At 33.6% G+C, this 27,216-nt stretch overlaps 1 protein-coding gene across 1 annotated transcript in view; it reads right to left on the bottom strand.

The window, feature by feature from the left end:
- Positions 1–14,536, bottom strand: part of LOC128669547 (uncharacterized protein) — a 29,392-nt gene extending 14,856 nt beyond the window's left edge. The window contains exons 1-3 of the mRNA XM_053744451.1: positions 14,379–14,536; positions 9,960–10,058; positions 4,841–4,928 (exon numbers count right to left, since the gene is read on the bottom strand). Of these exons, the coding sequence (XP_053600426.1) occupies positions 4,841–4,928; positions 9,960–10,058 (187 nt within the window). The 5' untranslated portion in view covers positions 14,379–14,536. The remainder of the gene's footprint in view (positions 1–4,840; positions 4,929–9,959; positions 10,059–14,378) is intronic.
- Between the last annotated feature and the right edge of the window lie 12,680 nt (positions 14,537–27,216).

The following is a 27,216-nucleotide window of genomic DNA, read 5'->3' as shown; positions in this document are numbered from 1 at the left end:
GTAATACTAATATAATTATTTTAAACTACAGCCTACAGAATAATATAATTTTTTTAAACTACAGCCTACAGAATTGCCAATTATTCAGAATCCATGAGTGAAGGTATCAGCTTAACTATATGTTTATTAAAAAAGTGGGTGTATTTTATACAGGCAAAATCATTACATGTTATAAACAAAATAAGTACGCACGTGCCGCGTTAGTTTATTTCGACGCGTTCTCGACTAGACCACATGTTGTTATTTATTTATTAATATTATTTACTTGCGGCTTCGCCCGCGTTAATTTTTCGGCATGAAAGGAGGACATAGGGAGTCCTCCTCTATAATTCATACTTCAAGAATGCAAAATTTCAACAAGATTGGTTGTGTAGATAGAGGGTGAACAGGTAACAAAAAAGTTTCGCATTTATAATATTAGTTAAGATTTCTATATTCTCAATATATATTTTTTTATTCAGATGTATGTCTAACAATTATTTTAATTGTCTCAGGGTGCTCGTGAGAATTTTCAGGCAATTGTTTTTAGAATGAATGCAAATGAGAAGAGTGTAACAAAAAACCATTCCAGTTATCAAAACCACAGATATTTCTCTAGATTGCTATACCTACTTTAATCTCTCTTTATATTTAATAATATTGGTTAGAGTACATACAAGCATAAAAAGGGACTGAAGAATTTTTTTTAGACTTTAACGCAACACCATTGTGATGCATTTAAAAGAAAGAATATTGTTCAGTGTATTAAAAAAAATAGTAGAATCGCTCCTGATATATCGTTAAAATTGTGTTTGCTCAATTCACTTACATTGGGAAAAACAAAATAAGAATTTTAAATTTGAAAAAGTTGTAAGCGGCTAAAGTTGGTGCTTTCTCTCAAATTCTCGTTGGGTTCCTTGAAATTGCTTTCAGTGACTGATGCGAGGACCTTGAGAGCAACGACGCGCCTGACGAAGAATTGTTTCACTTATTCGCCCGCAGTATTTTATTGTGTGTAATTTAAAGCAAACACCCACTTAGTGAGCTAGCTTAGGAGTAATGGGAGTCGGGGTGAGGGAGATATGCTTGTTTAAACTTCGCTTTTGTTGGTTTATGTCTACCAAGTCTGCGTGTATGTGCGTGCTTTTCCAACAAAACTACCTACTGTCTTTATCTCGTACACTAACGTTTTGTTACTAAGCATATAATGTGAAACGTATGCCTTTTACTAGACTAGTCTGTTGATAACGCTATAATTTTAAAATCTAATTCATACTGCACATTGTAAGCATACAGAAGAATATAAAAAAATATTGCCTTCCCAAAATATCAAATTACCTTTGAAAAATGTACGTGGTTATCTCATCTGTGCTTTCATTACTTGTAGATGGATGAGCCTATTTTCGGCAATATTGCGCGGAGCCAGCGCTCTGAACGATACATTTTAATATGTCATGAGCCGCTTCCTTTAATTTTCATAAGCAAGTGATGGGGTCGGCTGACGTGGGAATGATATATGACGTCATTTGTCTGTTCTGCCATTACCCTTCCCAGATATTGCATGAGCTACGGTTGAGCGAGACGTGGCTTCGATTAACTCCAGTGTGGAATTGCGTGAACACATTCGGATTAAGCCTGGCGATATAAATATAGCAAAAAATGGTAGGATTTTTATAGCTATACAGCGGAGGGTATAGTAATTTGCTGTATTACTACAGCTTGTAGCTGGCGTATTAACCGGCGACTTCATCTAGTGATGTTAAATACATTTTCAAAGATCTACATTTAGTGGCTTTGACTTTACTTACATATAAGTCTAAACAAAATTATAATTTCCCGAGCAAAGATTTTATTATCAAAAAACCATTCATCACCACAATACGAGGCAATGTTTGCATTCAGAAAACGAATAAACAACAGGAAAATAAATCTTTTTCAGTAAATCAGTCCTGAAATGCACAAAACAAACTTGACTGTGCGCTGCATAAATATTTAATGACCTGAATGGTGAACCACGTCTTGAAATTCAAAAGAGCTTCCGCCTGGTGTCTCGGTAAATATAAATGTTGATTTTTAAGTTAAACAGCTTTGGAGGATAAATGTCGAATTATTTTAATACTACCAATCGGTGATCGTGACAACTTAAAGTGATTAAGTATTAGAAATTGCATTGGCATAATTTTTATATTGAATTCGTAGTTGAATTCATAACAAGATAGGCTAGCAATGAATCTGCAATTTCGACCGATAATTTTATGTCACGTATATGCTTCAGTTGCTCTGACGATTGTGGGTTAAATAATAAAATCCCATTTATACGATATATCTGTGATCTAGAAGAAGAAGTATTGTTAAAGTGTAAATAATATAGGATCCTTACAATAACATCGTTGAACTTATAACAATAAGTATCAAAGATATCTTTAACCAAGATCGAGACCGCAGAAATTCGAACCTACGCCACATTTTCTATGCGACCCGAGTACCAAGTACCGCACTAATAAGAAAACAACGTCAAAACAAGCCTTTATCATGATAAATAGTAGCAGCGAAATAAGAAAAAAAGCCTTAATCACAGAAAAAATTACATTCTGCAGAAAGAAATCAGGGAACCGTATCTGTTGTTAATTAAACATTAATTTTCTGCTATTTGCACTGGGTTTGTTCGGAACCGTTCAGTCAGGCAAAGTAATTAGATACTATATCTTTGCCTTTTTGCGGTATCCATTAATACGGTCATGAAACTACATTCAGCATAGGTCTATGTATATGAGTTGTTTGGAGTGAACTAAACCAGACGGCCAAATTGCAAATAAAAAAAAAATCTTGTTAACACCAGTGACGCTTTCCCATGGTCATGTACGTGTACTCCTATACAAACGAGACTATAATTTTTATACATATTATAAAACAAAGTCTTCTGCCGCGTCTGTCTATGCGCCTGCGATAAACTGAAAAACTTTATTTTTATGTGGTTTTCACCAATAGATAATGAGACTCCTGAGAAAAGGTTTAATTGTATAATTTATTATGTCTTTACCCAAGTCGGGACGGGTCGCCAGTAGACAATTAAAATAATAGCTGGAACAATTAACAAATATTTATTAAATATACTAGAAATTGGCTGGCTCTCTTTTTTCCGGCTACATTGTTCAACGTTTTTTTTTTAAAAAAACGTATTGTGGAAAAAATGTGAATTCCCGGAAATATCGGAATAAGCTGTATAATGAGCTCAGCGCTGAAGAATGAACCTTTTATGTGGAATTTATTACTCCGTAATTGGCTCATCCTGTAAGATAAAGAGGACACAGAAGTAAAACTTATTTTTCTTTTACGTAACTTGTTTTTTCAATTTGTTATTTTTACGTACAAAATTACATAAAAGGAATTTCAAGATTATAAAAAGCAATAACGCATTCCCTTTCCATGTGGTCCTGAGACTGAAGTAAGATTATTGTGATTACGAAAAGATTTTTATTTCCTACTTGCTACCGCCGATGTTTGATTAACTAAAAAGGATTTAATATCAATAACTAGAAAGAATGGAATGATGTAGTATAGGCAATGATTGTATTGCTTCCTTGTGGCTCCTTTTAAACTCTTCTAACTAGATACGCACGTATGCACCCTTATTTTATACGAAATTGTATTATTCGGGGTTTATCATACGTGCAATATTTTCATAGCGATTTTCCGAAATTCACGGCTTAATCATGCAAATTTATCAGAAGCTTTCACGCTTTGGCGTTGTCGAAATTTATTCCTGGATAGAAAATATTTATTCCTTGGAACTGGCTTATAAAAGCCAGTTCGAACCACGAAATCAATATTTACTTCAAATAACATTATTCTATTGAGATGTAATAAGAAAAGAATAAGAGCATCACTTCAGGTAAAATGAAAATCTAACAAATAAAATACCTAATAAATGAAATTATATGTCATCAAATCAGCCTACGTCTCATTATAGGAATGAAATCAAAACACTCTCGTTTAAATGAAATTAGTACATCAGAAGCGATCCATCAACGCTGACACAATAATTGGAACGCGACGGAATAATAAGCAATAGGCAACGTGAGTGCCTTTTACCAGTAATATTGAAGGTCGCCGAGATCGATTCCAGATTCGTTTGCTCTTTATTGAGGTTCTTAGGAAGTTAGCATTAGGTGGTCTCAATGCTATAAGACATTGTCTGGCAGTCAAACCTTAGGACCAAATAGAAAAGGGGTACACTTAATACTTTTAAGATTAAAACAGACTAATTTGCTGCTTTGGTTTTCGATACACAAAATTTGTTAAGGAAAAGGTCATCAGTATGTCATTTATTACAAATTTGTAATTATTACCGCAACATAAAGTTTCATGATATTGACTTGTCATGTCGGTGTTATTCTTATCACATTTTTATGTAATATATTTTATGCAAAACCATTCCAAGGCAATGGTAGAGTTGCTTTATACATATTGCGCGAGTTCTAGGAGTTCTATTTTCTTTTTGTGCATCGAGTAGCTTTTATTCAAAACGGGTCCACCAAAATGGCCCACTGTTTTCTAAGTATTCATAACACATAAGAAATAAATATTTAGAAATGTTGAAATACCAAATACATGCACCATAAAATTAGTAAATTAATTAAGGCTATTTATTGGTCAAGTAGTTGATCACCTAGCAGGTTACTCGATCTCATCATAACTGCTACACAATGTCTAACAACTGAATGTTTAAAAAAAGCCACTGGTTGGAATAAATTAAGAACTATTGTAAAAACAGTAGCCAAATCCGAAAAGATCAACACCGACCAAATTACTCTGTCGAGAGAGTGAATGATAAAGATAAAGAGGTAATTAAATTGCTTACCATAATATACATCGTCCAACTCCTTGTATCTCTTAGCGTTGACTCCGATCCTCCAACTGTACAACAGCACCACTAATATTGATATATTCTGAAACAAATATAACATTAACGATTTAATTAAAGTAAAATATATACCTATTACAGGAGAGAAACGGAGGAGTCTATATGACACCATTTTTTTTTAAATTGATAAGCATATACCCGGCGAACAAAAAATTTGAAATATTTTGACAAGTTATTCTACGAGTATTATGAAATTTATAGGAACGCCACCGTCATCGAGTCCTACATTCTATTCTATGTGTTAGTATATCAAGCCAAGTTTATCAGGCAAAATATAGCTTAACTCTCTCTCATCTGAGCATATTATTGGTTTCTTCCTCAGCGGAAGATACCTGAATATATGTCAGTAATTACAACTTCAGGACAATGCTTTTGGTTGTGTTCGTGCTGGCCAAATGAAAAGAATAGGCCAGCACGAACACAACCAAAAGAACTACATGATTAGAATGGCTACAATAAGAAAACCTTCCCACCTCATTTGCATTACGTATTTAATTAGGTAAACAATGAAGTCGCCATGTTGAAAATTAATTAAGAAGGACAACATTAAGATTAAATCTTCTAAGCTCTTTTCCACGCCCATTTTAATTAGTATCTTAATTTTATTGTGTCGTTTGTTCCAAAATTCGGTGGAAATAACATTACGGTTCTCTCACTAATTTATAAGTCTGGTTTCATCTGATACTTAATTATTACTGAACTGAGTAACCTAAGGTGGGGTCGCCGAAATCCTGACCCAATACCACATACACTGAGCCTGATGTAGGTATCGTTTTACGTAAAATCTAATAAACATTTTACTTCGATTTAAACGATATTATACTCAGATTGATCTGTTTACAAAGTTTACAGTAAAATTTATAAGAATTCTAACAGATGATTTGGTATATTCTTATATTTATGTATATTCATTATTCAATGATTTGGTACTCCTCAATACACCAACATTATTAAAATTTAAGTTAAAGTGTTTGTGTGTGTGCTGCAAGTGTTATGGGCACTTTTGCGCCCGTTATTGTATCGGATGGCCAGTAAATATTACAATGTTAATGAAGTATATTGTAGTATAAATTTGTATTGACATATATTTTTTATTTAAATTAGCATTTTTTAAAATACCATTACGGCAGTTTATGTAGTTAAAATGCTTTTATTTGTTTCTGAACAAAAGTTGAAGATTCCAACGAGAGCCAAGTTCCGGTCTTGTCCGAACTTGCAAGATGCATGTGCAAAGTTGTGCAATGGAAATGCGGGTATTATGAGATTTGGGGTCGTTAGTCGAATCGCTTTCTTTTTTGAACTATAATCGCTAAAGTTTTACGAGTTGCTTCCTTTTTTCTTAAATCAATTTCAGTGTAATGTATCACTAAATGATGTTTTTTACAAATATTATCAATAATAAAAAGGCCAGGAATCTTATATAAAAATGGTCTCCATTGCACCATATACTCACCAACCAATATTTTAGCTAACTCCGAAGCAGTAATTAGAAGGGTTTATATGCCGAGAATCTTAAATAAATCACATGGATAAGGGAGGATTGCCATGTGGACAAATGGAGCCGGGTCAAAGGACGCAGCAGAGAGAAATTAGTAGGTGGCACCGAAAGGTAAAGTATAAAAGATAGGTCCTTCTCGGGCATGTGTAGTGTGGCTGCATATACAAGGTATTTTAAAATACCTATATACATAACAAGATGATAAGATAACTGGTAGATAGTGATAAAGTGTGGAATTGGACTTGGGGAGAACCATTATGCAAAGTTTCAAAACAACATTGACACTTCTAAAAGGGTGCTCGTTAGCTGACGGTCTAAAAAACTGAACCTACTCATCAAATTATTACACTTTATTACTGATACTGGTTGACTACTAGTTCACTAATGTCTATGCGATGGTGCGGCTTCAATTATACCTATATTCAATATAGCTGGACCATTAAGGAAACACAAACATCAAGCCACACTCCTTGACCCAGGTGCTGCCAGCTTGTTGGGACTTTCCACACACAACGCTAACTTTGTGTGTATTTCAACTATGTCCAGATATTATAGAGAGATATTAGGATGACTTGGCGAATAGTGTGGTGTAATAATTCGGAAGACCCTGATTTAAAACCACAATTAAAACCCACGAAAATCAGTGATAAGAGAGACAGAGAAACTCACTGCATAACGATATTGACGACCAAAAATATCCTTGAATTACCTTGCCGTTATTTCTAATCAAATCTTCGTGATATGGTAGGATATTTTATGTTTTAACGGGCTCTTTAACCATATTCATACCAAATTCCATTAAAATCGGTACTACGGTTTAGCCGTGAAAGCGGAACAAACATACAGACTTTCGCATTTATAATATTAGTTTGGAAGTATAGCTTTGTTCTGGGATCATAATTTTTAATCCTTGAAATTTATCTAACTCTTACAACAAAGTTTATTTGAATTCATAATTAATTAGGGCAATATTATAACGTTTTAACGTTAGGCGAGAATAATCAAGACCATTAAAACAGGTTTAGATCTAGATAATTGAAACCAAATTCCTTTTATCTTTCATTAAAGGCTTTGTAATTATAATGAAATGTAAATTTTCATTACATTAGTATGTATTAATTTTACGAGTACACTTTAGGGTTGTTAATCTGTGTTATATCAAAAGGGATTCCTTTGATTTAACACAGATTAACAGATTAGAAATTTTTTACTGAAATACAATCTTCTTATACACTATCATTTACACAATGGTATGTCCGACGACCGCGCCAAGTTTAGACGAAATAGTAGGAAAGCGGATCGTGGGCTCCGACGCTCAACGGCTGACAATGTACTAGATGATAACGTACAATAAAACCGGGAAAATGCTCTTGGGTTGGTTCTCAGAGCGTTTCGAACGCTGCGGCCGCGAACCACCTCTTATGAGAGATAGATAATTTGTGAATAAAAATATTTTTTTATTACGACGAATAAAACGTGGAATAACGTATAAGATGAATATGTCTAAATATTAAATGTAACGTAAAATTACGTAATAGACTTGACTGATAATGCGCAGTCGAACCTACAAAAAGATGAAATACTTATATAGTTAGTAGATTTCTTAAGGAGATAAAGTAAGAAGTAAGACTTTTTTTAAATGTAAATTTACGCGCGTGCGAAGTTGCGAGTAAGAACTGGCGTATAATAATCATCGCCTATCATCAAAGAATTACTCGTCTCCTACATGAAATTACTGTAACATTTCGTCTGTATCGGGTAGTTAAACTCAATTAAAGTCAACTACCGTGTATTACTGATCCACACTAAACTATTAAACTGTAATAGTCGGCCTTGGAGGAATTAATAAGTTAGTTAACTAAGTCAATTGTTTGTTAAGTTGTGGTATGGGTGTGGAACACGATCGTACGAAGGAATACATTTGTCGAAATTATAGATAACGTTAATTAATTATAGATAACGCAAAATAAATATAATTTGAAGCCAATATTTCTTATCATTTTACACTTAAAACACTTGGGCGGTCAAGTATATATAGAATCATAGGCCGTCGCGTATCTTGCATAGATATTCTAAATCTACAGATTACCTTAAACAAACATAACGAAAAAACATCATAGCAAATACTATTTCTTTCTCTCTCTATAGGTAGAAAAGATATCCCTCTGTAATTTGACTAAGCCAGATTTGTATATGATTTGTACCATCAACAAACAATCGACATCAGCTGTTGATACATGACATCCCGAGCCATGCCTAGTCTGCAAACAAAGCCGAGAACACGATCGGAAATTGTTTATTCAGGCGTTCATTACGGAGGATATCATTTGCAGAGATTAAGCTAGATAGACTAAGATCTAAGTACTTAAACATAATGCGTAGTACTACTACTACACAGGAGATTGTATCTTTACTAAGTATCTCATAGATTTTGTGGTATACTATTCCCATGGGGTATATTCATTCTATTAAATAATCATTACTTGTTTATTAAACTTTTTAATTATATTTCGAAAAATACAAGTTGTCAATTTATAATTTTTTGTAAATATTTAAATGTAATACCAATAATACACCCACATTTTGAAGATATTATTATGATATACCATTATGAAACATTAACATCTACATACATGTGGTCACAGAATCACCTTTAATAAAGTTTAAGTTTTTATTTCGTCTTCATTTTAAGTGAAGTTTTTTATAATATAAACCTTTTATATTTTGGCCAAAGAGTTTTCACTTTCTTTACGGAAATTAAGAACTGTAAAATAAAACCAGGCTGTGAAATGGCGCTGCAACAACACAATAAAGAAACAAAACCAATCTGAAATGTTAGAACCATTTCTTAGATAAAGGAAAGTAAATACGTGTCGTTCACAAGCAATACAACATGAACTTTTCTCTGGAAATTTCCGAAACAATTTCACACGTTACTTTATGAGAAAAGTGAACTTGAAGCATTTCATGGTTAAAAGTTAGCGCCAACTCTACACTTTCCTTGTTCTTTCTTGAAAATCTTGAAATATTTAAATAATCTTGTTCTTGAATTAAATTTTTCCCACTCAGCCTACTAAGTTATACATACCAATAATATAAATGCGAAAGTCGTGTCTACACGCTTTCATGACCTGGGTCATGAAATGGACCTGGACATGCTGCTGGGTCGATTTCGATGAACAGAAAGATACAATTAGTGATCCGAGGTCACACATAGGCAACCGCGAGCGGTGCTGCATTCAACAGCTAGTTTACTATAATAGTATATGTATTTGAAATAGTTAAATCCTGTAAATAGCTTATAGAATTCTACATTGCACGTGACTCGACGCGCTTATAACTCAGTTACATCAGTCAACTTTAACGTTAACTTTAACATACGCTCCACCGCGTTAATTTAGATATAATGGCGTACTTTGCGTTGTTATGCGCAAACGTTATGATTAAAGTTAACGCCAAAGTTGGCTAGTGCAACCCACCCTTATTATTTCAAATTTTGTTCGGGAGCAGATTCTTAAATTACGATATTAGCACAATTAAATACTGCTCTATGCTTACCAATGTATAAAGTGCGCTGGCATACGCCGCATGCTTGACATGCAGAGTGCGACAACACGACAGCGTCGTGTCCTGGTCGTGGGCGGTCCACGACTTCATCTGTGGACAAACAATCATCGTCATTAGTGGAACGGGATCTACACAGAAGCAGGTACATTTCATCCAACTGATGAAAGTGATCTTGGTGTCGTGGCTCCAAGTTCATGTTACATGCCACATAACACATAGCCTGCCATAATGAGAGGTCTTCCAATCAGAGATGGTCAATCTATGGTCAGTTGAATGAAACCATTGTACCTGTCTCTTTATGGAGTCCCACGCATACACTATCTCTTGCATAAACTAGCAAATTTGTGGCAATGCCGCTTATTGGTTCTGGCCGAACATAAGCGGTAAATCCAAGTGCTGGTTTTTTTTCGTGAAATATGTTACGTGCCAAAGGTCTAATGTTGAAGTAAAAGTAGAAAAGTGGAGCCTGACCTCCATGCTTAGCGGCTGAAGCGATACCGGAAAAACCTTCGAATGAGAGAGAGCGGACCGACAACTCAGAATGTCGAAGATCGTGCGAAGTGCAAGAGAAAAAGTAAGAAAACCTATACTGTTTTTAATTTGACAGCGCATCGTCATGTCTATTGACAGAAACCCGATTTTTCTAAATAGTATTGTTTGAATTCGAGAACTTTTGTAAACGCAATACAATACAACGAGGAATAAACGGCCCTAACAATAACGCTCGTGACATAAAAGGTGTGATCGCATATCATGATATTCGTGATACAGGGCCATTTGAAGCGCTAACGATCAGTACGTGCACCTTGTGTCGAGTGGGTCTTGTTGAGAATGGCACCATAGCTGAGCGACAGAACGCTGCACGGCACAATGCTGAATGGTAGACAATTGGCACACGTATTATTCTTACTTAACTAGATATACGGTTAACAATACGTACGCAATAATTTATTGTACATTTTAAACATTAAATAGTACTATATCACTTACTTGACGTCAAAATCATGCGAAATCTTTTCACGCAATAACTATGATAACAATTGCTGGATAACAAATTAAAATCACTGATCACTCAATGAAAAGTAATTTTAGACAATGAGCGAGTAGTAAAAGGATCCTTATATTAACTTAAATTTGCTTTCTGAATATTTGGCCTAAGGCCACAGTGCTCGGCTTTACGCACCAGTTCATGCCCCTGAACAGTGCTTTGTGAGTAAACCAAGCAGAACTCAAACTACGCTCTAAGTCACATGGATGCAATATACATACCACTGATTTCTAAGCATTGAAATCGATACTAACTTCTACCCACGGCTCGCCCGCGTGAATTTCCACGGGTGCCGTACTTTTTTAGGGATGAAAGGCTATGTCCTTCTCCATACTCCTGTATAATATATGCAAAGTTTTAAGAAAATTTATTGAAATAAATGGTCTAAACGTGACAAAGAAATTTACTTTGTCTTGATGGAAATAATAATATTTGGAAAGAACGATTTCAATGTCATCAACATATATGTAGTTTTTTTTACCTATTATTTAGACCATAATGCAATTATCTACATTTCAGTTGGTAATTTGATTAACCGATAAAACTAAGAACTCGAAAATTTTAGCGATATTGCTAAAACTAATTTTCAAAATGTATTATCCAATTCTCGAACACAAAATTGTACGTTGCTAAGTTTCCACATAACCGGGCCCAACTAAAAGAATGTCACGAACTCTTATTACAAAGAGAAAAGCCTTTCTACCAAACACGAGCCGCTTTCACAACCATTTAAGAATCATGAACCTTTACGAGGCATCTTTTTCTACGGAATATTTTAATAAAATCCCTTGAGGTGAAACCTGTATGAATGGAAGTATTATGTGATAGCCTTTCACGGAAGCGATCGAGGACATTGTGGTAAGTGCTATATTGTTATTTTATTTGAACGGTTATCGCATGACCGCCACAGTGTATCTTGAAAATTAATGTTATGTTTTCTATGTAAGGTTTTTTAATCGAAAACATTTTCTGCAAATCTTATTACACCTACTTCTGTTCGTTTTAGATCTACTCCTATATTGAAATGAGCCCATTAATATTTATTTTATTTGTGCGATTTTCTGTTTACACAAGCTACCACCCCAAGTAGTAATAATAATTATGATCATAGTAGTATCCACATTGCTCAAGATCTTCAGTACCAGGAACTGTGACTCTCTTGACTAGGTGTTGGAAATAGCAACATTTTAGTTCGGTTTATTTTTTTATTGTCCATGGCTCATTTTGTCTATTGTTTGTTCCCTCTCTCTCTATGCCTCCATCTTGGATAGAATACATAATAAAGTGTAGTTTCAAAACCTCTACAACAAACAAAATAAATATATTTAATTAATTTCTTGCGATACGAGCTGGCTTCTCATTGAATCCCATTAAATTCAATCTATTGTAAATAATCTTATTGTAGCTAGCTTCCTTTCAACAATAACCAAAGTTCAAAACGCCCCGCCAGTTTGGCTATAAAGTTGCCAGCAGATATCCGCTACCTTCTCCCAGATAGGGATCTCACTTTTGTGTAAACCCCCTAACCCTGCGTCGAACAATATTGTGCTTTCAAAATTTAATCCTTTTTTTTTCTTAGAAGAAAAAAAAGTTATAAGGTTTTGCAAGGATGTGCACCGAACTCTGATGAATTTGACAACTTATTTGGTTGAGTTCTACAATCTTTTGCACATGGAATTAGTAGGTACTCCGTAGTACCTACTAATTTCATGCATTAATGCATGATTATGTCTGACACGTGTCTACATACCATAGAAATAGTAAATTCTACAGACCTCACGTTCTTGTTATAACAATTTTATTTGTAATCAAATAGAGAATTTTCGATTGAGTTAGAAGTAATAGACAATTTCTTTTCAGCTCGGAGGATTTTAAATGATTTTATCATGGATTTAGTAAGTACTCCGTTGTACGAAGTACCTACTAATTCCATAGGTTTTATTTACCTATTTTATTTTAAGTATGGAATCTAAAAAAGAATTTCACTCAGAGCAATATTTATATCCTCATAAAAAGGCTCTTTATGACAAGCACAATAGCTCTATAAAATATAAATAATTTAGATTAAAAGAAAGATCCAAAGTGAATTTTCGTAATATTTTAGCAACATATTTGCTTCTGTTGATTTAATTAATCTACTTGGATACATTTTCCGACATTTTTATTATAAAATTTCTTTTTTTTTTCATTCGTTATACTGGAGCGATTAGAGGAAGTCTTGTATAATGTTATTTAGATATTTTTTACAATCACTTCATAACTAAAATCATTTGAAATTGAAAATAAAATACATGAACTATATTTTATCACGCCAACTCAATAAACGTCAAAATCTAGTTCTATAATTATTATTAGCACAATTCTCATAAAAACTGATTATATTTCACATATAAACACTTTGAATTTCATCAAGTGATGCTTTGTGAAGCAAATTATAATTTCGTGATTAAGTTTTTTAAAATTTATAACTAGCGGACCGTCCATACTTCACTCGGCTAAGCCCATAATAAATACACCTAAACCTTCCTCAGGAATGACACTCTATTTATAAGTGATACAATGTGATAAAAATACTAAATGCTACAAAAATTAGTTTCATACTTTTTTGAGTTTATCTCGTTAATACAGATCGAGAGGCGCGACTTATTTTTATAATGTAAGGATTAAAAACGAAACGTTGTGTCAACTATATAAAAGTAAATATCAATACATTTAAAAAAGTATATTTTATGAATTATTTTTCAATTCGTAACTAACCACAACCAAAACCACTGTATATAATTTTGTGTCGGTCAGAAATATAAACCAGGTAACAAAACGTTAGAACAAAGAATATGCAATGGTGTGCTTCAGGGTGCCTCAAAATTTAATATGTAAATTGACTCGAGTTTCCTGGCGTACTTCTTGCATTGTCTTTTTTTTATAAAAATAAATGGTTTCCACAGATGTGATATAATAATTTAAATAAAATTATCATTGCGTTTTATGCTCTTTTAAAATAAAACAATTAGGTAATGGTTTTATGAAAAATATTGTATATATTTTTTTAAAGAAAAATAGATTACAGTTACAATCTAGTCAAATATATTTTTGTTATAATATCATTAATATCGTTAATATCAAATGAAGTTGTATAAATAAATTATAAGTCATCAAGTTATTTATTTTTAAAACTCGATTCGGTAAAAAGTTAAATATTACTGAATAGTAGTATTTAAATTGCAATATTGTTAATATTGCATTAATCGAAATTATCTAGAAACGAATTAATCCTGTATCTATATAAATATAAACCAAAATTAAAAGAATTTTTACATGATTTAAAAAATAAAACAATCTCAACAAAACTAGCATTAACCTACCTTTGATCCGATGCGTTAATTCGTGAAAGAAGTTCAGTTCACATTGCATACTATACAAAAGTTTATCTAGTTACGTGTATCACATATGGATTTGTTTATTTCAGGGAAGCACCGGACGTGCGCTCTCGAGCGATGCCGGACGAACACTGAGCGTCGCTGTGTAGACTAGACACGGCTACGACGCTACGGTGCTACGAGTTAGCTACGACACATAGAATAATTATCATAGTAATTTCATATTATGGTTTTGTACTTTGATGTAAGTTTCTTTTGAAACTTTGAAAATTTTCGGTACTATAAACAATATATGGTACTTATTGAAAAAATATATATTATATTATACTATATATTATAGATACTTAGGTAGATCCTATATACGAAGTTTCAATCTAATAAGCGCTCGTAGGAGGCTCGTTACAGTGGACGCAACTATACCTTGTATTTTGTAATACAATGTTAAAAATTAATTAGCCATTTTTCATTTTAGTATGGTATCGGAAATTTTATTCCTGCTTCCGAAAGGAATGTAATACCAAAAATTGCATTCGTTTATTTATTGGCGGCAGAAAGTAATTAGTTATAGTTTGATATGGCTAGTTGTAAGACTAAAATTGCACACGCACAGCATGTTAAGCATTCTCTCTCATCTGAGCGGTTAGTTCCTCTGCTTCTGAGCCAAGGGTTCGCTTTCCTACTTTTTCATCCCCACTTCGCACGGTCATCAGCATCCCTAGTTGTCAGACCATTGGCACGCATATCATCCTTGACAACGACAGCATATTATGCATTGCATATTCAAAATTGTCAGCCCTTATAAACCTTTTTACATCTCGTCAAAATCTCATTAAACAGGAAACTTGGTTGGAGCAAGAAAGAGATACCCAACTTATTTTATAAATGCGAAAGTGAGTTTGTTTGTTACATCTTCAAGCATTATCTACTGGACCGATTGTCATGAAATTTGGTACTCCGGTAGAAAATAACCTGGAATAATACATAGGGTACTTTTATCCCGAAATTCCCAAGGGAGCGATGCCCCGGGGCACAGCTAGTACAATATAAAAAATACAATAAATCGACTTTGCATGTTGAAAGTGATTACAAATAAAAACGTAAACTTGCAATTTCCATCTAGTTTCGTTTCAAATTTCATAAGTAACTCATTAACTTTAACACATTGCTATTTTGGCCATTAGCCAAATAATATGATGTCGAGTAGTCACGAAATTATGCGCATACTAATAAGATTGTGTGTGTGTTGTATCAACATAATTCCAATGTGGGAATTTACTTCCGTTTGTAACAAAATAATGAGTAGATGAGAAATTCGTGTACATTTACTAAAAGGTAAAGTGCTCTTGTACAGTATTATCATTTTATAGATTAACATATTAACATGTCGCGATTTCTTCCAGTCCCATCCCTCAAGATAATATTCATTGAATAAATTATCGGAGTGCTTGCTGCCAGCTCTCGTTTTGTCAATGTAAAGTATTGTATAGAGCTTTAGCTCCCTTTCTATGAATGGTGGTAGTGGTGCGGTATGTATACCGGTAATATCCCAAATTCAAATTCAAATCATTTATTCAGAAATTGGACCTTCACAGTAAATTTTTATATTTATAGTTATTTCTCACAAGCTACACACTACTGGCATTTCGGAACGACCACTGCTGAGAAGAAATGCCGAAAGAATCTCATTTCAACAGTGTTGGTCCCTATCATGCCAGAAAGGCTTACCATTATTGTTTTTTACAATGTTTTTTTCTAATAAGATATAAAAGTACATAATGTACATAGTCAAAAGGTATATCAAAACAGGTTATGATTGTGATCCGAGTGCTGATTAAAAAAAATATATATATCGATGTGAAGCACAATTAACTTACACAAAAATATATGAGAAACGAAATGACCAGTTCCCTCTGGCAGCACCCGTTCACGAGTTGACACATGGGTCAGCCATCGCGTAGCTCAACCATAATAAAGGGAACCTCACGATCCGGCCCACGATACCACTACCAGATTGAGCATTTGAGAGTGGCGTCGTGGGCCGGGTCGTGAGGTTCCCTCTATTACTGCCACTGGTAGTCGCCTTCAGTCGCTAACTTCTTCCACGCATCTTTAGCCGTTCCCCTTCATTCCTTACCTTTCATTCTCTTGACCATCTTGTACTTGACTAGAAAAAGTTTAAATTACTTATCTACTCAACCTACGAGTGTCAACATTATAGTATTTTTATATAAAACTAGCTGCGCCCCGGTTCTTTACTCCTGTGGGATTTTCGGGATAAAAGGTACCCTATGTTATTCCAGGTTATATTCGACCAGTGTACCAAATTTCATAACAATCCGTCCAGTAGATTTTGCGTGAAAGAGTAACAAACACAATACATCCTTACAAACTTTCACATTTATAATATTAATAGGATTCCTATGGAAGCATAGACCCGGAACACCGCTCAAGGTGTACAAACATTCAAGCTATCAGTTTTAAAAAATATCTCTTCTTTCCTTTTCCCTTTGTCTCGATGCTTGTGATTACTTTCAACCTGCTCACAATTTCTGCTAATTTCCGAGAAGCAAAAATACGCTATATAAAATTCATTTGTTGCTTTGCTTTTATTTCTCCTTTTGCTCTTTGAATTAAATATAAATAACGGGAAAAGGGGAAAATGACTGTGGCGATAAAGCAGAAACAATTTTGAAAAACAAATGCCGAGATTTATTTAATGGAGTTGCCGAGTACAATGTTGAAAGGGTTTATTGTTATATTACAGACCAAACTTTCGCCGGCGGCTGTCTGTCTAAATACTGTTCTTCATAATTTTAATTCCAGCTAATTTGGGGTGAATCTCCAGACAGCTTTTATTATTTTATTTATTTCTTTTAAATTACAAAATGAAATGATTGGCTATGGAAGCTTACCACAAATCAAAATTTAACATACCTATGAAAAAGTAATTTGAGGTTATATATAAGTGTCTATAATTTATAGATATATTAGGTATCACTAACATATTTAATCAGATCATAGATATTTAAAGCATTTATAACACTCAAAATGTATGTGAATGTAAATAGATATTTTCTTGCGCCAGCTCAGCTTGGCATAATTGGAAATGGTAAATTTTAGTCACAGTATGGAGGAAAATTGGCACTTAATAAGAAAGACCTGTTGACTGTTCATGCTACGTTAAATTCACATATCAAAAATCTGGGGCAAAATCGTTTTTTTTTATTTATTTATGTTACAATGATTTTTATGATAAATTTGGTAGTGCTTGTACTACCAACAAAAACCTATATAGGTTTATACGTGGTAAGGCGAGTCACAACTCATTACAAATGTACTCAGTTAATATATAATAAAAGTTCAGTTAATATGTAATAAAATATGAGTCGTAAATGGAACTATTTATATCTACCTGTAAATCCTCTTAATGATGTACTAACGATATCGTCGAACTACTGATGCATTGATGGATTGCAGTAAAATAAGCAATGGTTATATTTGGAGTTTTTGAGGGGGCAAATATAAAATACTGGGTCATAGTATCCTAGAAATGTATAAAAAACATTATTCAGTAACTATATTGGATCTCATTTATCAAAAAGTCTCACTATCACGAGGTCTTCCGGCCTCGCAATGCCGGCAGGCTAAACGTGAGGGATAAAAGGGTGATATCAGTATAAATATATGTGTATCTTATCATCAATACTAATATTAAAAAGAGAAGAGAAGATTTGTATTTTTCATTGTAATGGGTAAACTCACTAACCAACCTTCCCAGTCAACAGATATTTAAATGATGGATGTGAGGTATTAAACTCTGTTCGATAGAAACGTCTCCTATTTCGTGTAAATAAATATGCTAACATCAGAAGCCTCTACTTTGGTAATTAGGAAAGTTTGGCCCTCGATTGTCATAGATATTTGTTTGCGGATCCATCAAAGTTTAATAATTTCACCACTGCGACGCGACCCGCCCTCGGGAGTGGCTACTTGTGGTCAAATTGCTTGTTGATTAGCAAACTACTTCCATGTTTTTACACGATTTCCCAGAAGAAGTTAGTTTATTTGAATTACGAAGAGAAAAAATTTTCTTCTTGGCTCAACAAATTTTCGGCCAGATTTCCGCTCATGTTGTTCATTATTGTTCGTATTTCTAAATAATATACTCATTATTTTTATTACACAAAGGGGAGAACACTTACGATCATTAAAATTATCTCGATTTTAATTTGTTGTCGTATCTTTATTATATGTTTGATAGTATGATTTGTTTTCATAATTGTACTCTTGCTGAGATTCTGTTCAGTTGAGAAGATTCTGATATTGTATAATGGATACAAAAGTTTACATATTTATTAAAAGTGATAAACAAATTTTTTTTAATTGTCTTTTCGTGACGTAACGAAGCGTCCCACTTTTTTGCAACTTGTTAAGCAAAAATATCAAATTACAAGTTTTGGGGAAAAGCTGGGGATGAACGTCAGCGCAGCGGAGCTTGTTATAAACTTTCGCAAACTTTGCTTTGACAAATCGTTTAATTAATAATGAACCTACTATTTATCATCGCTGGCTCACAAACATATGCGTATTTTTTGTGATTATTTCTTTTCACAGCGAAAAATAAACTTGAAGTTTAGTTAACATTTTTTGGCTATTACATGGGCTAGTTTGTATGTAGGTTGCCGTCAAATTTTGAAGTCCATATCTTATTAGTTTCTGCAACTTGAGGTTGACTGATATTTTAGGTGGCCTAAAGCGCTGATTGGTCGGACCAACGCATTGATTCGATTGCTCGAGGCACAGCAAAACGCACTGCGCATCTTCTAAATAAAATCCCACGTTAGGCGAAAAATGACAATTTCTTTTCGTAAAGTTATCTTATAAAGATAAATTTTGAATAAATATATATATTTCTTTGCTTTCAACTAGGATGACTTTCAATAGATTTTGTTGAGATTGAGGCTTTACTTCCGCATTGTAAATAGTCATAATGTTCACTTTCAAACATGACAATAGATTATCCTTTCACTGAACAAAAGCTAAAGATATAGGATATAGTCAGGAAGCAGATATCGTCGCCTCCAAAATATCGTCAAATAATAAGCAAAGCCATTACGTCCCCAGGAGACTCAGGATTACGCGCCCGCCGTCACACCGGCTTTTGCAAAAACCAAATAAAACTTATTGAAAAACAGTTAACGCAACAAAATCATAAGACCTTTTAAGAAGAATAAAATTTCTTGTCTTTAATGATTGTGTTCAACGCCGCCATTGCGGTTTAAAAAAATTAACACAATCGTAGGACTACGAGTTTTTTTATACACTTGCCTAAATTTAAACTTTAAAATGTTTTTCTTTGGTATTCTTCTTCATAGTCGTATTCCTCATAGCTGAGGGTCGTGGTTATTACGTGGAATGAAACACACACAACAACTTTCTTGGCATTATTAATTGAGTGGTTTGCCATTGCTTTCTCCATTTCACACACAAGTTAATAAGAATCAACCAGTGTGCAGGTTTCCTCACGATGTTTTCCTTCACCGGATGAAGAAGAATATGTACCTATGAAGAAGATTAACCAAAACCACACTTTTCCAAGTATATATGAGACATTACATTTTTCTTCTTCGTTTACATACATATTAGCTATGTCTTCAAAGTTTGCATGAAGTTTATCACCTTTGCGGTTTAAGTTTACCTCAGTTTTCTGCGGTATTACGGCGACAATGCACACTTATTTCAAAAGTTAGTAAGCATTCAAAAGAAATATTTTGAATAAACATTTTTATTTTACATTTTGTTCATTATTGTTGTTCAAATTGTATGAAATTACGACGTCACTGTCGCTCCCATTTTAAAGTTCTGCTGTCACAGAAATCGATCTATATTTGAAAAACTATAACTATTTGTTTATCACCGTATTAGTGGCAGTTATTGCAAGAATCGCATATTCATTTAGTTTCTTACAAAAAATATATTGAAAAAACTTTTCAAATTAAAAAAAAGTCGGTGTAACGTCAGCCAAAGACATTAAATCCTAGAGCGACGTGCGGCGCGTATGGATACTTGCTAAATATTTTCCGATAACTATTGGGGGCGGATCTGGCCCCGCATAAATGGATCTATATTTTTGTTTGGCGCTCCAACGCCGCCTCTGTTTTTATTTCTCTGGCAAAAATCTAGATTACTGGACGCGAGTCAGTCAGAGATCAAAACTTGTCCAATAACCTAGCTTTTTCAGTGAACTTACTGATGACGCAGTATCACAATCATGGCATTTAACAGGCACGAAAAATAAGTTATATTATTTTGTTAATAAATTAAAAATTTAAACACTTGATAATAGCGGGAATTTTTTTAACATCCAGAGAATTATTATAGTCGTACCTTAACAACTTTTTCAGTATTTTATTAATGATAAAAGCATTTACACGTGGCTTCATTTGTCTGAATTTACCAAGGGGACATTCATTTTACCGGGATACAATGTCTTTCTACATGCTACAAATTACATGTAGCCAAAATTTTAAAACGATTTGTTAAGCAAGTAATGACATCAAGCGTGTGCACAATCAAAGTACAATAAAACAGCTGTTCTTCTCGTCAGTTAACTATAATAATCCTCAAGGAACAGCCCGCAATCTCACTAATATTATAAAGGTGAAAGTTCGTAAGTTTTTATGAAATTTGGTATTGAGGTAGCTTAGTATATCTTGGATTAACACATACTTTTTAAACGGATTTGTTATATATGTCACTTATGTTTTTTCCTCAATTTAGTCAAAAAGTCCTATAATCAATGACGTTTTATAAAGTAGATGGCAATGCTGTGCATACACGTGTATGTCTTTTATATATATAATTACGCTTCTGTATGCAGCTAGTGATGAAATTTATATTATTTGATATGTATTATTGATATATATTGAATAATTTATATTATTCCACTAAATACTCGCTATCTTTAAAACTTGGAAATTACCTTAATATCACTTAAGAAACTAGTACATTCTGTTCTTATAAAACTTGAATCTTGTGATATAAGTTAGATGTAATATATTTTACAGGAGCAAGTTTAAAAGTAGATTAAAGTTACCTCGTTTTTTACTGAACTCATTACGCGTTCAACTAAATGTAAGTAAAACAAAGGGACCCTGATAATCATATGCAAATTAGTTTCTTTTGCCATCCCTTCAACTAAAAAGTACACTAAGTAAACTTATCTAAATATATAGAAAAAAGTTGGGATACAATTTGATCATTTAGTTAATTGACTAGAACACCTACTTCTATATTTTTTTTTCCAATCGCCTTACGACTCTATGCCATCACCAGCACCAAATGAACGGTTTTGGTTTAGATTTATGGTAATGTTCTAGCCAAATGAATATTATAACTTTTTCATTATAATCCAGTAAGATCCTAACACGCGTGTGTGGCACCCCATTGTTGCAAGGGTCCATAGGCTGCGGTGACTGCTTACCATTGGCCGTATACCTGTTTGTCTGCTTGATACAATAATAAAAAAAAAAACACAAAGTCCGTGCCAATAAAATTAAAAGTAAAATAACATTTTCTCATAAAAGTTATAGCTTTCATACTATCATAGTCAAAGCTGATTCCAGATGGCACAATTTTCTTTGAAAGCTTAAATGAACTGAAATAATATAGTCTAGTTAGAGATCGGCGCCTCTAGCGGGAAGAGGCAGTGATCAATTCTGCACAACTTTAAGCTGGGAACTACGCAAAACTTCGGGAATTGCCCACACTTTACAAATTAGTTTTATTGCAAGGAAACGAATGTCAGAGGTCAAAAGAGGGTGATAGAATGTTTTCCAATCAGGGTTCCTTGTTTTGTTTTTTCAATTTTATGAAAGGATAGCATATTCGCTAACATGCTAAACAGCATTTCCTGTATGATCCGGACATATGTATAACGCTTTTAGTATTTTGACATTTTGCACACTACAAATTACAACAAAGAGAATAAAAAAAGTTACACAAATAGATTTTAAAAAGCCAGTCAGGCTTTATTCGACCTTGCGTTTCAAGTTATTGGTAATACTGAATTGTTATTCACCATACGATCCCGAAAAATAAAAGATACTTTCGGTACTTACTCGATAAATAAATCTATTGGAGCATATTTTCTCGTCTGTTCAATGTGCTACCAGAATGACCCTTGGGCCCGCAATATTGAATCTTGGCGAGGCATTTTAGGAATTTTAGTAATATTTGGGAAACATTCAACAAAAGATACGAGGGTATCCAATGTAAGGGTTCGGTTCAGTGTCAATATGAAAGAATTTATGAGAATAAGTAACACAAGTATTGGAACGGTCACATGGATGGCCGTTTCGTGTTTACGCAAATGCGAGCCGATTGTGGACAAAATGTTATTTGCCTCTTGATGTGAATTCGTTCATTGTGAATATACCTAGTAGTTAAATAAAAATAAATTTAATTTTATATTGACTTACCAGAAAAAAATGTAAATAAATAACTAAACATAATATGAACAACCTCGTCACCTCAAAACCTTAATTATCTGCTTCTTATATAGCGAGTGATTGCTGACACAGATGTCAAATTTAATTCATATCGTCCAACTACATCGCTTTTATAACTACCACCATCTAATGACATACACACGCATATACACTAGCGAACTAAAACAGTCAACCATTGTACAAGTTTTCTCACGTCGTTTTCCTTCACCTGAAGCAAATGGTTGTCTATTAAAACACATACACAACATTACACACGAGTAATGGTATGGATCATGGAATCTTAAAATAAATGCTACAATAAAACTTAAACATATAAAACAAACGCCTTACATACTTATTAAGGAAAATCCTTCAACACTGAATAATCTCCCATAAAAGATATCAGATTCAGATAAATGTAAACAATAGACTGAGGGACAAAGCGGCCTTGTTTCTAAAGAAATCGAAGTACAGTCACCTGCAAGTTAAGTTAACCTTTGTAGACCTCTGCAGAAGTAATAGCGGCGGATTGATAGTTTTAGACTGTACTTTGTATAGAAAATTTGCAAAATTGAGACAAAACAGGGTCCCATCAGATTATTTTTAAGAGCCCATTACGATACGGCGGCTTGAGCACCGATTCACAAAGGTTGAGCGTCATATTCTGTAATGGGATGGACGGTTTATCTTAAATTTTCTGATAACAGCGGCTGCTACTTTATGAATTGTGGGCTCGAATGATACTCGTTTAACACGCTTTGAATAAATTGATCTTTACAATTTTATTGTAGTAACGTTGTTTTTACAAATAGAGTTTTATAGAATGAATAATGAGAAGACAAAATAATACAGGAAATTTAATATATACATGTAAAATTAACCCTAATTTAAATATCAAATGGGCACAAGTTCTAAACAATACTCAAATAGCTAAAGCTTTCTGCGACATTGCGAAATTAATGTTAGCTACTAAACAGATTATAGATTACTGATTACTGATTTCTCGATACCTTTGATATCGAGAACCTATTTACATCAAACTGGCGTGTCCTGATAAAATGAAGGCGTCCTTTTAATAAATCCCATCTTCAAGGTTCAAAGCTGTCATTCATCAAATCTCACTGTGTTTTTTCTTTAGCAGAGTATAAATAAAGAAAAATCGAGCAGATAGGTATGCTTGTAACATTCGGTCGCCATCTGGTGTTCAGACTTCGGAGGCGGTTATGACAAAGCCAACATGACGACGATTGACATGACGATTTTGACGACCTCGCATGGATTTAATAAGTACTGCGTAAGTACCTACTAATTCCAAACGACCTCGTCATCCTGGGTCACGACAACGAGGCACGAGCGCTGAAAATTTTTTGTACAAGAGTTGTTGTGCTGTTGAGTGTTGTTCTTTTATTTATTAGCTGATGCACCTGTGTGCATCAGCGTAGATATAGGCCATTAGCGTACCGTCTGTATATACACTAATAACCTATGTTTGACCTCAGATCATTGACTATACCTATGTCAAATTTCAAGAGACAGCATATCAAACAGATATACTTACGCATTTTCATTATATAAATGCGTAAGTATGTCTGTCTGTCACTATCATTAGCATGGAAATATGGATTTTCATTTAATGAAATGGCTTTAAATTATTAGCAAATAGATCATTATTGAATGCAAGACTTTTTTATATGTAGCTCAGATCCCACTGCTGGGTTAAAGCCTCCCCTTTTACAAGACTACTTCTTAAATATGGATAAGTGAAATATTCACTAATTTATCAATATAATTCAACTCTTATGACTGGAAATATGTACTTCAATCTACACAAACCGTATCTAGTCAATAACAGGGCTCTGTACCTCGAAAAAAATCGAAACCTATATTATTATTACATCGATGTCCGTCGTGTTAAATATCAAAAGTATACTGTTATAGAAACATAATCTGTCCAATATACAAATTGCGAAATACGAAGCTCTGTAAGTTACGGAGCAGGTGGTTAATATTGCTGTAAAGGAAACTATCTGAAATTAATTTTGTGTTAGCTTGTTCTTTATACCTGCCTAACCTAACCTCTTTGATACCTGCGCAATATCAAGTTATCTCGCTATTGATTGATGTCCGTTTGGATTTTTTTATTGCGAATTTAATAATGCATATTGATAGTTAACCACGAAAGGGTATTATGAATGAAATGAAAAATATTATAATAATTTAACATGTACCTATGTACATATAAATTTATGGCAAATCAATTACACTGAATATAAATATCATGCCTATTTCCCATAGGGGCAGACAGAGATTTGAGATCGGATGGATTATCCATATATGTTATAATTATCAGTACACCATAACACAAGTCTCATAACTTACTTTGGAGCTAACGCAATCTGTGTGTGACTTGTCAAGCGAGCATAGATTAGTTAGCAAGGAAACGTTTCAATTGGGATAATTAACAGCAAAATGACGATATATTTTGCAGACGACGTCGACAAATTTAATTGACTGCAGGTTTCGAAGCTAACGTACTTCTGAAGCTCTGGAAAGCTGACACTCGATATTACCATCAACTGTTACTGAATATAGTTAGATGTCCATAATAATTTGCACGTTTAAATTTATTTACATAATTAATTAAACTAAAATGTGTGAAAATTGTGAAAAAGACCTTTCAATAAAAATATTCTGATACGAGTCTAAACCAAATATACGGGAAACATATATTGAAAAATTCACTTTTTAAATTATTTTATGTGGGAAATCCATGCTTTAATTTCAAATATTGCATCGCAGGTGATATAAATAACGTAGCTTTATAAACATTATTACTCAATAATTTGGTATTTTACTTCACGTCAGCGGGTTAATATGAACACGTACAGTGACGTACTCCTAGCGTAATATATTATTTATTAACTTGATTTTGTGTGAGCACGTTCCGCCGCGGCCTCAAGAAAACTTCCATTTTTACGCCTACTTTATATGCCAAACAGAAAATACGGCAAGATTTACTGCTCATAACAATACTACCATTCGAAGGCGTTAGTTTGGGCTCGTAGATCAAAGATTATTCGGATATGCTCATGGTACGATTCCTGAACAAATTTTCATGATTCCTTTGCTTTATCTTTTCATGCTTTACCGGTGTAAAGTATTTTTACAAATGTTTTGATCGGAGTTGTTATCTTCCAGACAACTTCTTAACATGACCTTTTTTATGTTATTCTGCCTAGAAAAGTTAGTAGGTTCACTTAAATTCAGTTCATAGGTAGTTCATAGTGCCTCTATTCGATTCTGAATTATTGTTTCATTTTTGCCCACTCAATATAATAAGAAACACCTATAATTATGAAACAAAATAGTACATTTACTTCTATTTATCTACAGCAAAATCAACACCAAATATTTCTGCCTTCATTACCATGGAATGACGCAAGCTTCCAAATAAAGTGTTATTACAAATGGAAAACAAATTTACGCGACATATTCATAGGTTAATTCGCGAGATTGTTGGCAGACCAAACTTTAATCAGAGTAAGGCACGGCCAAGGTTAGCTACGCGAACGAGCGTTCAATTATTCATGAAGCTATCGTAGGTTATTATTGTAGCCTTATCTATGGGAAAGTAAACATTAATCATGTTTCAGACATAGGCAAAGGGAGTTCTAATTACTGCTAAGACATGTGGGTTTTCAGTAGAATAACCGAGTTTTGCGTGTAAGTAACCCGTGTTCTTTTAAACATTAGCTTCACCGCTACAGATTTAGTTGATAAAATAAAATATAAAGGTATTCTAAGAAATCTGACTATAGCAGAATTGGCGATTAAAATAATTGCTGTTTTACTACAAACATATAAAATTAATGCCTTATGTTCTTATATCCAGGATTTTCACTCCGACCAACTAAACCGGCCACTGAAACGGGTCAACAACTTTTCATTCCCAACTAATCAACGTTTAGTTTATAGTTTCATACAAGTAATATTTATGCAGGGTAAATTTACATGTGAACTGTAGGTATGTTATTTTATTTTCCATATAAATAATCCTGCAGATAATGCATTTCTTTCTTATTCAACTGAAGATAAAATAGAAAACACAATCATTCCCTAATAATTTGTTACACAATCCTGTTTTCCATTTTATAATATTGTCTGGTGTGTTATTGTTGTGTTACATAATGTAGTAACACAAAGCCCACAGAGAGAGTTGTGATAATCTGTGGGGTGAAGCGAAAAAAACAATTTCAATTCTGAGAAAACTGTGACTGACGTGCCTATCCAAAAAACAAGGCAAGTACTCGACAGTAGCAAATAGTTCGTTTAAT

The sequence above is a fragment of the Plodia interpunctella genome, chromosome 4 (genome assembly GCF_027563975.2).
Source record: "Plodia interpunctella isolate USDA-ARS_2022_Savannah chromosome 4, ilPloInte3.2, whole genome shotgun sequence".
Lineage (NCBI taxonomy): Eukaryota > Metazoa > Arthropoda > Insecta > Lepidoptera > Pyralidae > Plodia > Plodia interpunctella.
The sequence above is the reverse complement of the archived record's forward strand: the minus strand, read 5'-3'. Positions and strand labels throughout refer to the sequence as shown.